At 40.8% G+C, this 15,251-nt stretch overlaps 1 protein-coding gene across 1 annotated transcript in view; it reads right to left on the bottom strand.

The window, feature by feature from the left end:
• Positions 1-1,134: 1,134 nt before the first annotated feature.
• The window catches only part of LCP2 (lymphocyte cytosolic protein 2 (SH2 domain containing leukocyte protein of 76kDa)), a 57,851-nt gene continuing 43,734 nt past the window's right edge, over positions 1,135-15,251 (bottom strand). Inside the window, exons 14-21 of the mRNA XM_011968666.1 lie at positions 14,444-14,474; positions 12,199-12,211; positions 11,370-11,499; positions 9,873-9,922; positions 6,177-6,271; positions 5,488-5,565; positions 3,784-3,939; positions 1,135-1,870 (exon numbers count right to left, since the gene is read on the bottom strand). Coding sequence (XP_011824056.1) covers positions 1,748-1,870; positions 3,784-3,939; positions 5,488-5,565; positions 6,177-6,271; positions 9,873-9,922; positions 11,370-11,499; positions 12,199-12,211; positions 14,444-14,474 — 676 coding nt within the window. The 3' untranslated portion in view covers positions 1,135-1,747. The remainder of the gene's footprint in view (positions 1,871-3,783; positions 3,940-5,487; positions 5,566-6,176; positions 6,272-9,872; positions 9,923-11,369; positions 11,500-12,198; positions 12,212-14,443; positions 14,475-15,251) is intronic.

The raw sequence follows: 15,251 nt of genomic DNA, 5'->3' as shown, positions 1-15,251 counted from the left end.
TAATGGCCCTTTCCACTAAGAGACTTAAAATGAGCTTTGGTTTGTTTTATAAACATGATTCACTACCAAATAGTTGCTTTGAAATCGATCAGGTCCTTCATTTTAGATATTTTTGAATCGTAAGGATAGAATACGGTGAAGCAAGACAAGTTGAGCTTACTCGATACTAGAACCTGTGGTGTATGCTATCCTTATTACCTTGCACCTAGCTCACTTGTTTACCACAGAAGAGCCACTAAGTAAACACTTGCTGAATAGCCTATTGTATAGACATGTAAATGAATGCAGAGTTTTCAGCCTTAGAACTCCCAAGTTTTGGACCCTAACTGAGAACTTCTGGTTATTAAGGATGAGATTTTGTGAAACATCATTTTTACCAGTTAAAAGTCTCTACATTCCGCATACTCCTTATCTTAACATATCATCAGTTTTAAAATGGTGACTTCTTAGATTCCTTCCAATACCCCTTTTATTAGCTCATGAGAATGAAGATGCAAGATACTCTTTTCCATTTCGAAAACTTGCAGATTAAGCAGAGATACCAAAAATTGTTGCTAATAAAAGTTGTGCAATAACAACCAAGGTCCCAAAGGGAAAAACTTGAAGAACAACTGATTGTCACTATTTGACTGAATACCAGTTTTTCAATCTGGCTGAATGCCTATATTTTTTGTTAAGTGAGATTTGTAAACTGAAGGAAAGAGTTTAGTTACTTCAAAGCACTTACACAACCTGTTTGGGAAGGATGAGGAGAAGGGATTTTATGGCAGAGCTGTCAGGGGGATAACAAGAGATAGAAGAGCCATATCTAATAAGAAAGTCTGATCAAATTTATCTAAAGTGTTGCTCCCTCATCCTCCCAGGGAGCCTTTGGTAAAAATCTATGTCCCTGGACAATGCTTTTGGGGTTGAGAGAAGGTTGGTGGGGAGGTGTAATGGTTAGTGTGGGTGTGGAGATGTGAAGAAACACCAATTTAACCCCAGATGTATTCATTAAACATAGACCCACGATACACCAAAGTCTCATCCCTAAATTTAAAATGTTTTGGTATTTGTAGTTTAAATTTTCTTTAAGATGAAAATATAACAGTATGGACTAAAAGTCAATAAAGTTGTTTTAGGAAACAAAAAAAGTAAAGCAAAAGACTGTTTTAATCCCAGAAGTTATCTCAACATGCATTTATCTTTTCATAAAAAAAATACATAAAAATCCCCCCAGGAAAAAAATACCAAATAAGTAAGAGTGAAATTATATTTTTGAAGCCTCTTAAATTATTGCTGCTGAGAAAATGAGGTCTAGTAATTTTCAAATTACATGTATAAAACTAATGAATGCCTCTGACTGACAGAGGTTTGGCTGTAAGAAAATCAGTTTTATGTGATACCAATAACTATTACTGTTTCAGTGTTTTAAAACTTGCCCCAAATTGTTTCTGTAGCTGTGTAAACTATTGTATTTTGAAATGGGCATTAAAAAAACTTTTAAAATGAATTATTACAGTGCACTACTAGACTTCAAGTGTGAACATGACTTATGCACTTTACAAACATTGAAGAAGAATAAATAAATTATGGGATATTTGACAGTCTTCATTTCAAACACTGTTTTTAAAGGGAAGGATAAAACCCTTGTGTTCATGGGGAGGGGTTCAGTTCAGTCCTAAGTGTTTGTCCGTTGACCAAGGCTGGTTGATCTCGTGTTGGCAACAGAGGCAGGAGGATGGTTCATTTGCTCGGCTATAACTTGCTATGGGTACCCTGCTGCATGCGTTAATGTGCACTGGTATCTGGAACCTCGGTTTTTCCCATCAATGAGCAGAAGTGGCATTTTCCTGAAGTAGTCAATAATATCTGACACAGACAGAAAGTCCTGAAAGAGTCAAGATAGGGAGATGAGTCAACATTGGAATGAAAAGCAGGAACTTCACCTTCAGTTTTTTATCTGCATAATATATCCTGCCTCTTCAAGTGATGAGGATTGTGGGAAAAAATGTAAATGTGGCAATTAGTTTAATGATTTCTGCTATAGAACTTTGAAAAAAAATTTCCCATAAACATCCAACAAACCATAGATAAAAGATAAAATATGGGCCAAGTGCCGTGATTCACGCTGGTAATGCCAGCAATTTGGGAGGCCACGGCGGGTGGATCACCTGCGATCAGGAGTTTGAGACAAGCCTGACCAACATGGTGAAACCCTGTCTCTACTAGAAAACACAAAAGTATTAGCTGGGCTTGCTGGCGTGCGCCTGTAATCCCAGCTGCTTGGGAGGCTGAGGCAGGAGAATTGTTTGAACCTGGGAGGTGGAGGTTGCAGTGAGCCAAAATTGCACCACTGCAGCACTCCAAGCTGGGTGACAAGAAGGAAACTTCATCTCAAAAAAAAAAAAAAAAAAGACAAAATATGTGCGTGTGTGTGTGTGTGTGTATATATATATTTTTATATATATATGTAATTTGAAACACATATATTTTTAACTTCATATGAAGGGGTCATGTACATAGTCACGATTACAATATTCTTGCCTCGGGTTGCTCTGTTTTTGGGTTTGGTTTCGGTTTCTGTATCTCTGTTTCACCCCCAGTCATTAATAGTGTTAGGAAGTATAAGGACTCAGGAGATCAGACACAGTTCATGGTGTCTAGAGGTGGGATATGCAGCATGGCACAGGGGTTCCTTCCTGATCTCTCTGCTGTGTTCTCACTGCCACCTTCACACTCATAAGGGCTCAGCAGGCAAGTCTTTGCAGCCATAGCCTGGATCGCCCCAGCCTTGATTGCTTGCTAGAGAGGGAAAAGCCTAATTCATTTTTCTAGACATGGGTCACAACTCACCTAAGAACCTTAACAGGATAATGCACTTCCTTGAAGACTAATCTACTAGGTGCCTGCCTCCATGGGAGCTGCAATGAGTGGTTGGCCTGAACTTGTGTGTTTCCACACTGTACCAAGATACATCTTGAAGGGCAAATACCTCTGCTTCTATAGGGTCTGTGCAGCTCTATCTACTGCCAACCAGTAATTCAAACATTTGACCACAAGTATGCATTTTTTTTTTCTATTCATTATCATTATCATGACAGAAGTATGTGAAGCCGAAGTTACGGGTAAGCTGTTTCTCATTCTGGACATGTTTGATTCAGCTGGTCCTCCTCTTGGAACTTTGAACTTAGAATTTGTTTGGGGCATTACCTTCAGTTGTTAGTTTCCTTTGCAAAAAACTAGCCCTGAGGGTTTTTTTCCATCAGTTCTGATTATCACTCAAAAAGTGACGGCATGAGAATCTAAACCTTGGCCTAACAGAGAAGAATTTCTTTGGCAATCTGGCCATCTTCACAAGGCCAAAGCTCCATTTTGTTAAGAAATGAGCCAAGTATTTGAATAATCACCCCAGCAAATATTCTAATTTTTCCTCTTTTCCAGGTGGTGTCAACTTAAAATGCAACCTACATTAAAATTATGTCACAGAGGTGAATAATAGCAGGAACTTGCCTTTGACACCATCTAAATAGGTTTTTTTAAGTTAACATACTTTTTCTTGCTTTTGAAAATTATACATATGATTATTTGGAATAAAAGATATACAAGAAAGAATCCTATGGCAGAAGTAACCGTTGTAAAGATTTTGCTTTATTTCTCTTCCAATAAATGAAGGGCTTCTCACTAATGTGATTTAATTCTAAATTTGCCATACAGCATGGACTCCCAAAGATTGCTCCATGAAGGCATGCAGAGTGGCATAAAAAAAGACTGTGGGAAAATGTTGAAATTTGAAATCCTTACCTCTTTCCCTCGGAGTCCAGTTCCCAACAAGTAAACTTGACTTTCCTTCTGATAACGGATCTGGATGTTGTAAACTTTATCTTTGTACAACACCATGAGGACATATGGATTGGTTATTGTTTTTTTAGAGCTGTCTCTAACCAGAAATGTGCCATCCTAAAAAGATAAATTCCTGTTATTATGGGAGAGTAAAAGTCAATATTTTTGTTGCTTGCAAGAATAGTAGACCAGCCTCCAGGGATCTGACAAACATGTCAGTTGCACTTTGCAGCTTCTTGAGTGCAAAACCTGTCATTCAACGAACATTCAGTTCTCCACGCAGCTACAGATCCCATGTGTCATGAGTTATTTTGTTATTAAGAAAGGCAACAGAGATTGTATCAGAGAAATTTCCAAGTCAATCTCATTAAAGTCTCTTATAAAAATGGAATCTTTTGTTCAGTAATAAATAATGGGTGGTTGAGTGGATAAAAGGCCAGGAGAAATAAAAAACTTTATTGGTTAACTCAAGATATATCTTCCTACTATTCCTGTGAGTTAATTCCCTAACCTTTCTCTTCCACATCCAAAGTCAGAAAAGACCCAAATGCCGTGAAATTCACCCTTCTTAAAACCTTGTGATCCCTAGATAGTCTTTCCTTCATCAGACACTTGAACAAAATTGAATGCAGATGTTCTCTTTTCTTTTCTTTTTTTCTGATATTTGCTAAACTACTGTTTTGATTGTCCTGTACTTTAAATTTCCATTCAATAAATTATTGCTACATAATATTAATGCTATAAAGATCTAATATTAAGATAGAATTAATTGGAAAGGACTCCTTTAAACTACTCCCTTCTCCTCATACCAAATCAGGATAGCTTTAATAGCCATGAGTTGGCAATAATGGCTTTCCTTTGTTCCTTTTATTGCAAGTTAATTGAGCCTGTCAGAACATCTCTGCTAAACAAACATACTTCTGGATCAGTGATTCACAGTCTTGGCTTCAAATCAGAATTACCTGGGAAGTTTTGAAGACTCCAGAGCTGACACAGCACCCCAGAATAATTAGAATCTCAAGGCGAGACTCAGGAATCCGGATTTTTCAAAAGTTCTCCAGGTGATTTAAATGTGCAGCTACTACTGAGAACTACTGGTGTGGAGTTTAAATGTGAAAGATGAAAGAGTTTTGCTTTCCCATTTCCGATAAATAAATTTAAGGTAAAGTTTCGGCACTGGCTACGGGAAATACATTCAAGACGTTATGTATTAAAGGACTAGCTAGAAACGTCTAGGGCAAAAAGCAAAAAGTTGCTGCCATCTCTTTAATATCGGTCCTTTCACACCAACAAGGATGGCACATCTGTGTTAAGAGGAAGATAGAACTGGTACAATGTTGGAACTTTGGGGGAAGGAGAGCCTCCTTCGGACACCGTGTGATTCGTATGACAAGACAAACTCTTTCATTAATCAAATCTCCTAAGATTCTGCCAGTCAAATGACTGCCTTGAGATTCTTCTGCCAGCCTAATGATTCCCGAGCCTAGGAATCCCTGCTATGGGTGCTGATAGTTGTGAAGCTGGCACTAATGGGTCTCCTCGGTATCACAGTTAGCAACAGCACTTAGCAGAATTACTAGCCTGTAATGGGTACTCAGGACAAGTCAGTTCCCTTCTCTGCCATTAATATTTATAAGTATGTTAAAATAAACTATAGCACAATACCTGGTTTATCTTTCTAAGAGCAGCTTCTGCCTCTGGTCGGGTAATATAAGAAACGTACCACTCTTCATTTAATGAATTCTGAAAATGTAAATTTTTAGAAACTGAATAAATTTTACAGTTACAGATGTAAGTGAAAAGAAAAGCCTCTGAGTAATCATTTCCATAAATCACCACCTCAATTCCAGGAGGTTTGAAACATTTGTTTTCTTAATTTGTATTCAGAGTCATTTAGCTGAGGCTAAATAGAAGACATTTTGTGTGAACTGCTTTTTATCATGACGCTGGTTGCAAAAATACCTGTGAATAAGTGTTCCTTACAGTATGGAACCTCTAATCAGGAAAGATGCAGACACAGTAATTTCTTCAGTTTAGCATAATAACCTGCTTGATAAAAAAACTGGTTTATCAGGCAGTTAAGTGATGAATCAAGGTCATAAACATAAAAAACAGGATTATTTTTCTTGCCGTTTAATGCAAAACACACGTTTGCCATTGAAAGAGTCTGAAAGAATGCCAAGGAAAAAGAACATATTGTTCATCTGGATCTTCTCCTTTAACTTTTTTTTCGAATAAATAAAATAAAACAAATGGAAGATAAAAGTATAGAAGAACATTCAGTGGGAGTTTCTGGTGATTCTTTTACCAGGGAAAAAGCAAACAAACAAAAATAAAAACGTATACTTTCTTACCTCTTCTTCCGCGGGGGATGGGGGCCGAGGTTTGTTTGGAAGTGGCAAGGGGAAGTTTCTGCCTTCGGCTCTGATAGGTGGTCTGTTGCTAGGGCCTTCAAAAGTACAGAATTCCGAAAGTTAATTTACTGTAAGCTATTGTTTACTGCTATCAAAACACATTCCCACCCCCGCCCCCGCCAAAATACCCTTGCGGTTGGTCCTACAGTTAGCATTTTAAGAAACCAGGGCTTCAAAAATAATTTTCTTCCGTTTGAAACCATGGAGGCTACTCAGGCATTATTCTGTAATCATGCCAGTAAAACTTTGAGAAGAGAACCTCAACTTGGAGTGATTTTCTAAATGTGCATGTTGCATAATATAAAGTGACTAGATCCCTTTACTAAAAAATTCACAATTGTTTTAATGAGTGTGAACATCAAAATGAATGCTCAAGAGACATATCTTTCATAGATTCTTATAATCTCAGCATAGGCAGAATGGATTCCCAACAGCTGATGTAGGGACAGGCAGTAATGAAGATAATTATGTTCTTAATATTTCCACAAAAACAAATGTAAGTGACCGAAGAGAAGACGAAATTACCTTGAGAATATTGCTAGCTTTTAGAATCCAAGATTGCTATCTGCTGTTCTAACTAAACAGGTAGAACTGTTCAACTCACATAGAAGGCTCTACAGATCAGGAAGTTTGTGTTGGGCACCTATTAATTACCCAGCGCTTATGTCTCATCTTCTCTAAAACTCTTTTTTCTCATTTACAATTCCTTGAAACTTTAGGAAAAAGTTTCCGAATCTCAGGAAAGGTTTAGTTGTGTTTATTGCGGTTGCCAGGGTATTTTCTGTGTGCCAGGCTGTGGTTAAAGACAGAAAAATTCTGTGAGTCGAATGTTGTCTTAATTATTCATCCATCATTCATTCATGTCTTCAACAAATATGTATTCAGTACAACTCTGTCCAGATCTTGAGTAAGGTACTGTGTGTACATTTTTTTAATCCTCACAGCAACATTACAAGGTAGGTATTGTCTTCATTTTGCATATGGGGAAATATAGGCTCAGAGGCTAAGCAAATCATGTGCTATCAGTGGCAAAGCCAAAACTTAAACCTGTGGTTACCAAATGTTACTGTGCATGAGTCAGAATCACTGGGCGACTTTCAAGCACCTAGGGCCCAGAAATCTGCATGTTAGCAAGTACTTCTGGTGGTTCTACACCAGGGATTGTCACTATGTCTACCTTGTTACACCACTGAGGAGAGGAGAGTCACCTGGAAGGGCTAAAGCCTCCTGAGCCACATCGTCAAGATTATTTATGATGGTCCTTCCTTGTTTCTAAACAAGTCTCCTGAGCCACATCACCAGGATTATTTAGGATGCTCCTTCCCTGTTTCTAAACAAGCTGGCCCGGAGCTGCCAGTACCTTCCTTCTTCAAGTTCCCAGTGCCTAGACAGACCTTCCCCATCCCACTTTTTTTGTAGTCAAACACTTGCACTTTTATAATGCTTGTTGAATGAATGAAACCTAACAATACAGGAGAGTAACAGAACCAAGGCCTGCATTGCATGGCTGTTCTACAGTTAAGAAATGATTCTCTTTCTGCCTCTGACCCTGCAGGTCAGCATCGTAGAGTTATAATTCACAACAGAGAAGCACATACACTGTTTTATTGTAGTCGCCTACCACCCTTAATATCTAGACTCTCAAGGGAGTCGTCACAGATTTTTGGACAATGCACAACACAACTTTTACCCTTCTGATGTTGGAGCAACCAGTGGAGAAGACCGAGGACCAGGTGTCCTGGCAGTCTTAGGGGAAAAGAGATCAATTTGGATGAAGCTAATGTTCCAGAAATAATTAACTATTTGCATTAATAAGCTCCATCTCAGACTCATAAAACTGGAGATCTGTGGAACTTGCTTTGGAAAATACTGCTGTGATGTGTCTGGAACTCAGATGGCTACAGAGGCAAGAAGGTAACACAAATGTGTGTTTGCAAAACACAGTGAGTTTTGGGGATTGTAAAAAATTAGGGGTTGGGTGGGAAACTGTGAAAATCATGTGGTGAACGTGGACACCATAACCTCAAATGCTTAGAAACCGTTGAAAACTTAGTGGGTGCCACTGGTGTCAGCAGTGGGATCTCACCCCTCTATGGAATGATGCATCCAACTGAATACCTTAGATGTGCTCTTGATTCTCAGGCTGTCAATTCAAATTTACTAATACAGTTTTCTACTGAATGCACACTGGCCTGTGCACACACTGCACATGGAACATGACTGCAAAAAAAAGTGGCTTTTGTTGTTGTTGTTGTTGTTGTTGTTGAGACGGAGTCTTGCTCTGTCTCTCAGGCTGGAGTGCAGTGGCGCAATCTCGGCTCACTGCAAGCTCCGCCTCCTGGGTTCATGCCATTCTCCTGCCTCAGTCTCCTGGGCAGCTGGGACTACAGGCTCCCACCACCACTCCCGGCTAATTTTTTGTATTTTTAGTAGAGACAGGGTTTCACCGCGTTAGCCAGGATGGTCTTGATCTCCCGACCTCGTGATGATCCACCCACCTCGGCCTCCCAAAGTGCTGGGATTACAGGCGTGCACCACTGTGCCTGGCCAAAAAGTGGTTTTTTTGTTGTTGTTCTTCACAGCATTTTTAAAAAAAATTTAAGACAACATTTAAACATTAAATAATTTCACTTTTCTTGAGAAAAAATTGGAAAATCTGGCAATGCTAAGCCAGTTTCCTGGAATGGTAAAGATCTACTTACTAGAGTTGGGTAACTTTCCACAGTCATTTGATGCTCATTCAACAAGCATTTTTAAAGTGCCTACCAAGTGCCTGTCACTTGCAAATCTTTAAGGATAAAAAACACAAATTAGTCCTGCCCCGGCTTTTCAAAGTGGTGCATGAACCAGCAGTCACAGTGTCGCATGCAATACGTTAGAAATTCAGGAACTCAGGCCTCATCCCAGACCTCCTGAGTTAGAATCTGCAATCCCGGGTGATTTGTATGCACGTTCAAGCTGCAGAACACCCTAAGCCAATACTTATCCTGGACATCCAGAGGTGGTATTATTAAAAACACAGGTCCCTGACTTCACTCCAGACTTACTGAATCAGCATCTGTGAGGTTAAGTTCTCTTAGTCTGTATTTTGAACATGCTCCCAACTTACAACCATGGACAGATTAATCATGGAAATCTAAAACTGCAGAGAAAGCCAAGCACGATTCCGAGGTCTGTAGGGAAACAGCAGCCGGAGAAGAAGTTCTGCACGAGAAGATTGGGGATGAGGGCTGGCTTCCTGGTGAAGTGTGTGTAGGTGTGTCCATGTGTGTATGTGTGTATGTATATGCATGTGTGTGCATGTATTGTGTATGTGTGTATATGTGTGTGTATGTGTATATGTGTGTGTACATGTATATATGTGTATGTGTGTATGCGTGTGTGTGCACGTATATGTGCATGTGTGTATGGGCGTGTATATGTATGTGTGTGTGTGTGTGTGTGTTGTGTTTTAGGTACTATCCTATCAGTCTGACAGCCCTTGACACACGGCAGACACTGAATTAAACGTTGAATGAGGAAATCAGATGCTTTTTGGAAGCAACAAAACCCTTGTCAAAGCTTTTGGGACAGGTTAGGGATCCAGTCATAAAGGCATGAAGGCTGAAGCAGGTCACAAAACCCCAGGGTACAAACCTTGAGAGAAGTATGGTGGCAGGGAGGCACTCTGTGGAAAACTGCTGTTACTGAAGAGACAGAAAAAGAACAAAATTTATTTGGATTGGGGTGATGGGGCCAGATAGGGGAGCTTGGTTAGGGAAGCCAGACTGCAAAAGCTTCTTGATCTGGTATCACTTCCCCTGCTGCCCCCAAAACCATGGGGGCTGGGCACAGGGACAGAACTTCACCACATCCCACTGTGGACCATGCCAAAGTCTAACAAGTTTTATAAAGTAGAACAACAACAACATTCAACTGTGTAAAGGGCACTTAAAAGTTACTTTAAACATTGGCTGCAACTTGAGCTCTTTGAGTTGGGAGAATATAGAAGTCCTCCTCTTCTCAGAGGACTTTTCTTTTGCTAGGAAATTATATTAATAGGCATGTCTTCGGTGAGCAGTGAATCCCCAGGCTTAGGGTCTGCAAGGAGAGAGCAGGCCAGGTGAGAAGGGAAGTGCAGGCCAGGTGGGCTCTGCAGCAGAGGGTGATAGTATTTGCAGGGCTAGGGTGGGGAAGCGGGCCCAGGAGGGCCCTGAAATGCTGTCTGTTCCCTCCATGCTGAGCAGCAACTCCTGCATCCATCAGTCCAAGCCTTTGGGAAAAGCCTGCCCTGCACGGCAACCTTGTGCAAGTGGGATTTTGTGCGAATGAAGGATGGGGTTCAGGCTAGTGTGGAGGAAAGCGGCAGGAGAGTCAGCAGACAGGGCAGCAGGGGCCAGGGGGAAGAGAGAGAAGAGCAGTGGAAACTCAGGGGCAGAGGGTCCCAGGGCAGAGGAAACATTGTGAGAATCCTGCTAGGAGTTGGCAGGGGTGGATGAGGCTTGTCGGTGGTTGAGTTTTCTACAATTTTAGGGAAGGGTCTTGACTTCTTTCCTTGAATATTAAGAGAGAAGGTGAGCCCACAGGGCTGGAGGACTTGGGGAACACCACAGGCTGTCCCTGGGCTTGTTTGGGGATAATGACTGGACCTTTCTCCTGTTCATGCTTCTGCCCCTGGGCAGCCTCATACCAGCCCTGAGAAACACAGCTGCTACTGAAAAAACAGGGGGACAGAGACTGCAATGAATTCTTAGCACCAGCCAAGCACAAGGCGCATTTTCTCAGTCTCCCCAGCCAAGATGCAGATGAACTTCAAGTACTTAGACCAACTGGGTTTCTTAATCGTTGTTGATTCTTTGAACTCATAAAGTGAAAATATTCTTTGTTTTCTACCAAAAGGCCCATTCTACTGGAGGGATCAAGGAGGAAGTCAATTCCTCACCCCTTTCATCTCAAGCAGAGACTCAGAGGACACTGGTGGATCAACACACCCTTCTAAATGCTCAGCTTGGTTTTATGTCTTAAGACCCAAAATGTTCAGACCCTACTATCAACCTGATCATTTCCTTCTTTCTCAATCCGCCTGGCATTACTTCAGTACTAGATGGACCTAAACATTATATTCAGCTAGAATTTCACGACAGAGCCACAAACCTTTCTGAGAATGCTCCATGCATATGAGAGGACGGGAGAGAGTTCATGGGGCTTGGCTTAGCAGATCTCGAAGGGAAAGTGTTGGAGCTCATAGGAAGTAGTACTGGCTGGGGCAAAGGCCTCTGATGCACTGTGCGGAGGTAGAAAACAATGAATATGATTGTCAGATCCCAGCTCTCACTAAGAAACATTCCATAACTGCCCCCAGTTAGAAACAGCTAGTATAAAGAGGTCACAAAAATCCAGCAGATCACATCCAATTAGGCAGTAGTAGGATGGAACCTTGCTCTCAAGGTGTTTCTAGATGACTTAACCACCACAGAATCCATTTACAAAGGGGTGCAGATCTAGATAATACTCTAAAATACACATTTATTTGGTTTTTCACTTTTGAAATGTTAACTTGGCAGAAAATTGTCAGCTGGAAACCTTATAAATTTCAGAAGTGATTTACAAGTTTTGTTTTATGAAAGTCAAAATTTTATGCTATCTCATTCACTGGTAGTTACTGATTTTTTACCCAAGCGTGTTAGAAGACATAAATGTGAGAAATTTTTCCATCAAATCATGCATGCAATTTTACATTTTCTGATATGATTAAGTAATCTGCACTGTTACACATGAATTTCGTCTTCTTTGGTAATCCAACCAAGTAATTCCATTTTACTATAGTTATGCGGTATGCCAATTGACATAAGTCTACTTAATACTAATTTAAGACTTGTAATTGATTCTATGGGGTTCCTGTACTAAACAATTCTGTTTGAATGCCTGAGCAGAAAAATGAAAGAATGAGTTATAAGCTGTAAGAATGTGTTTCCGAACGTACCATCATCTTCATCCTGGGAAGGGGAAGGAAAAAAAAGATATTAAGCTATCATCAAAATACAATTCTTAAAATAAAAACTGCATTTCTCCATCAAATAAGTATCTGCTTCTGTCTTTGGCAGTTATACATCCTTATAATAAATATACTGTGGAGAATAATGGAACTTGCTAAGTGGTTTATAATTTCTTAATACAAACAATCATCTAAGGGCATTCCAGTATGAGATGCTTCTTATATACTTAGCATGAAATAAATTCTGAGGTGCCTAAAAGGGTCCAAAGATATAATAATATTGACAATATCTACAATGTGTTCAAAAGATTCATACACAAGATTTCATTCAGTTCCCGTGGTGACCCTCCAAAAATTTAACATCCTTATTTTACAAAAGCGTGATGCTAAGGAAGAATTCTTAGCTTGCCAGGAGTTATAGAGATGGATTCAACCCATCCATCTCATCCATGTTTGGTCAACATGTCCGACCAAAGTTCAGCCTTCTTTTCGGCTCTCTTTTGCAACGGCCACTCTTCTTAAGAGCAATAAGACCTTATTTATACGGTGGCTTACAAGGTTTATCTACAATCCTCACCATTTTTATCTTCAGTGCAACCTTGGGAAATTAGACAAGGGAGGGACTATTTTTATCTTCTATTCAGATAAGAAATGAGGTTCAAAGAGAAAAAATGATATTGCCACCAACTAGTAGACCAAAAGGGCCAACTTGAACTTGTTTAGTTAGGCCAGATCTGTAGTGATGAAATAGCATCTTTCTCAAAGTGTTGTTAAAAGGATTAAATTAGTTACTACTTGTGCCTGGCTTATGTTAAGTGCTCTTTAATAAAAGTTTGCCTTCAACAATCCTACCACACACTGAGAGAAGGCAAAAAAGGCCACAGTCAAAATCATTCATCTCAGTTGGCCAACTGGGAGTCCCAGCAAAGAGCTGCATAAATAAATGCACATGGGCTCACAAACTCCACACGACAAAATCACTCTTCAATACTATTGCAAGTATGTCCCCTCTGGTTCCAGAAAATACAACTCCCAGATTCTCCTGAGCACAAGTGTCAATCCTTCCAGAGCCCGGAAACCTGGAATGTGATGTTATCCTCACTGTCCAGCCTTACCTCCGCCTTGTCCCTATCTCTCTGGCCAAGTTACTGTTCTCACCATCGCTGCAGCCTCCATGGGCACTGGTATCCACCTGCTCAGGACACTCCTGAGGGGAATCCCTATGGGCTTTCTTTAAGAATGACTCTGTGTCCTTCCTATCATTCAATGACCAGCATAAATCTCACCTCATCTAGGAAGTCACTGCTGGCTCCTTGAGCCACATGGGACACTTTCTTCCCTCAGCCCCACAGAGCATCCCATGACTGCATGCTGTCTGGCATGTGGGGTTGTGGGTGCGCCTGTCTCCATAAGATCTCAGCACTTCATTGGAAGAAGCGCAGAGTCTAGCACAGAGCTGCAAAAATAGCAGGCACTTTTGAGCTGAGCCCTTGAATGAGAGCAGGGATCTGATGGCCTTCAGAGGACTTATGGTGAAGAGAAACTCAGCAGATCTGGGCTCAGATCCTGGCTCTTTACAAGCACGCAATTTGCAAAGAGTATCTTATTCCTTCTGAGCCTCAATTTCCTCTCCGTAAAAGAGAAAAGATGTTTCCTTATAGGTTCATTATACTCATATGTAAAGTGAGTAATACCCAACTCTCCTGGTTTTCCTGGGATGAAGGCAGTTCTTGGGACATGGGGCTTTTCAGTGCTAAAACTGAGAGCATCCCGTGCAAACAAGGGACAGCTGGTCATATTTAAGTAGCATGGCAATGTGCATGTGATAGGCATTCAAGAAATGCTATTTCCCCTCTTTTTCAGGTTGAGGAAGTATTGAAAAGGAAGACAGTAGCCTTGGAAATTTAGGCATGGCCCAAACTTCTGGGCATCCCTTACTTTATCCTCTTCTTTTCCTTGCGCTCTCTAATTACCAGCCCCTGGTAATGGGGCTGCAGTTAACCCAGCCACCCTGGGAGCTCTTAGAGAGACATGAGCTAAACAACACAGCATGATGGACTCCAGACAATGACCAAGGCCCAAAGACAGAGGCACCAGCCCTTAAGATTGTCCTGGGTGCAGGACCAGATCCAGGTGCTGGACCAAGGCCGAGGTGGAGGGAGTCCCAACCTCCTCAGAGCCTACGAGGCTTTTCCCTGTATCAAGCACTTACAAACTGACATTTTGTACTTACATTCTCTCTTCTGTCTGCTCCCCATCCATGCCTGAAATGAATTAGGGCAAAGAGAAAGAACTGAGCGTGAAGCGTTTCCAAGAGCCAGCCTCAGAGTACAGTTTTGCTTCATTGAATAATGAGAAATCGAACCCACGGAGCCCAGGGAAGATGGGAAGCAACAAACCCCCAAGGAGCAGGGGAGGGGGTGGAACGGACATCCGGTTACTCAACGTTCTGTCGTCATTGCAAGCTGAGCTAGGCGAACCTTTATTCTGCATAACCAATGCAGCAGCTAATTATGCGTATATATATAATACATATATATATATATATATGGTTTAGTCAGCAAACTAACTCTTTAGGAGCTATTAAATTTCACTGAGCTGTTGTTTCTCCCAAGAAATGAAAACATTTTTGGTAATATTCTCCCTTGCTGTTGTTTTAAAACAGCTCTCTCAGGGCCCGCCTAGGTGTAAAGAGAAGACAATTAGAAAACGTTGCTGCTTTGGGACTATTCCAGAAGGGGCTTGATACGCTTTGCCCAGATGAATGAGCCAGTCAAACAGATTTGCGGACAGCTGCCTTAGGGCTGCAACAGGCATCGACACTGCCTGGGCTGATCATGTCCTTTCTGGGGAGATGGGGGAGAGCGGGACAATTTGTTGCTTCACACATCATCATCTCAACCTGTGTTTATTCAAAATTTTGGAACTTTGTTCCTTATGAGTTTGTTGCATTTATTTTGATTTTTAAAAAATATTACACTAAAATGTTATCAAACTCCATTACTGAGGAGATTTTTGGCACACACTTTAGCCTTGGTCCT

This window comes from Mandrillus leucophaeus, unplaced genomic scaffold, assembly GCF_000951045.1.
Source record: "Mandrillus leucophaeus isolate KB7577 unplaced genomic scaffold, Mleu.le_1.0 Scaffold855, whole genome shotgun sequence".
Classification (NCBI taxonomy): Eukaryota; Metazoa; Chordata; class Mammalia; order Primates; family Cercopithecidae; genus Mandrillus; species Mandrillus leucophaeus.
The sequence above is the reverse complement of the archived record's forward strand: the minus strand, read 5'-3'. Positions and strand labels throughout refer to the sequence as shown.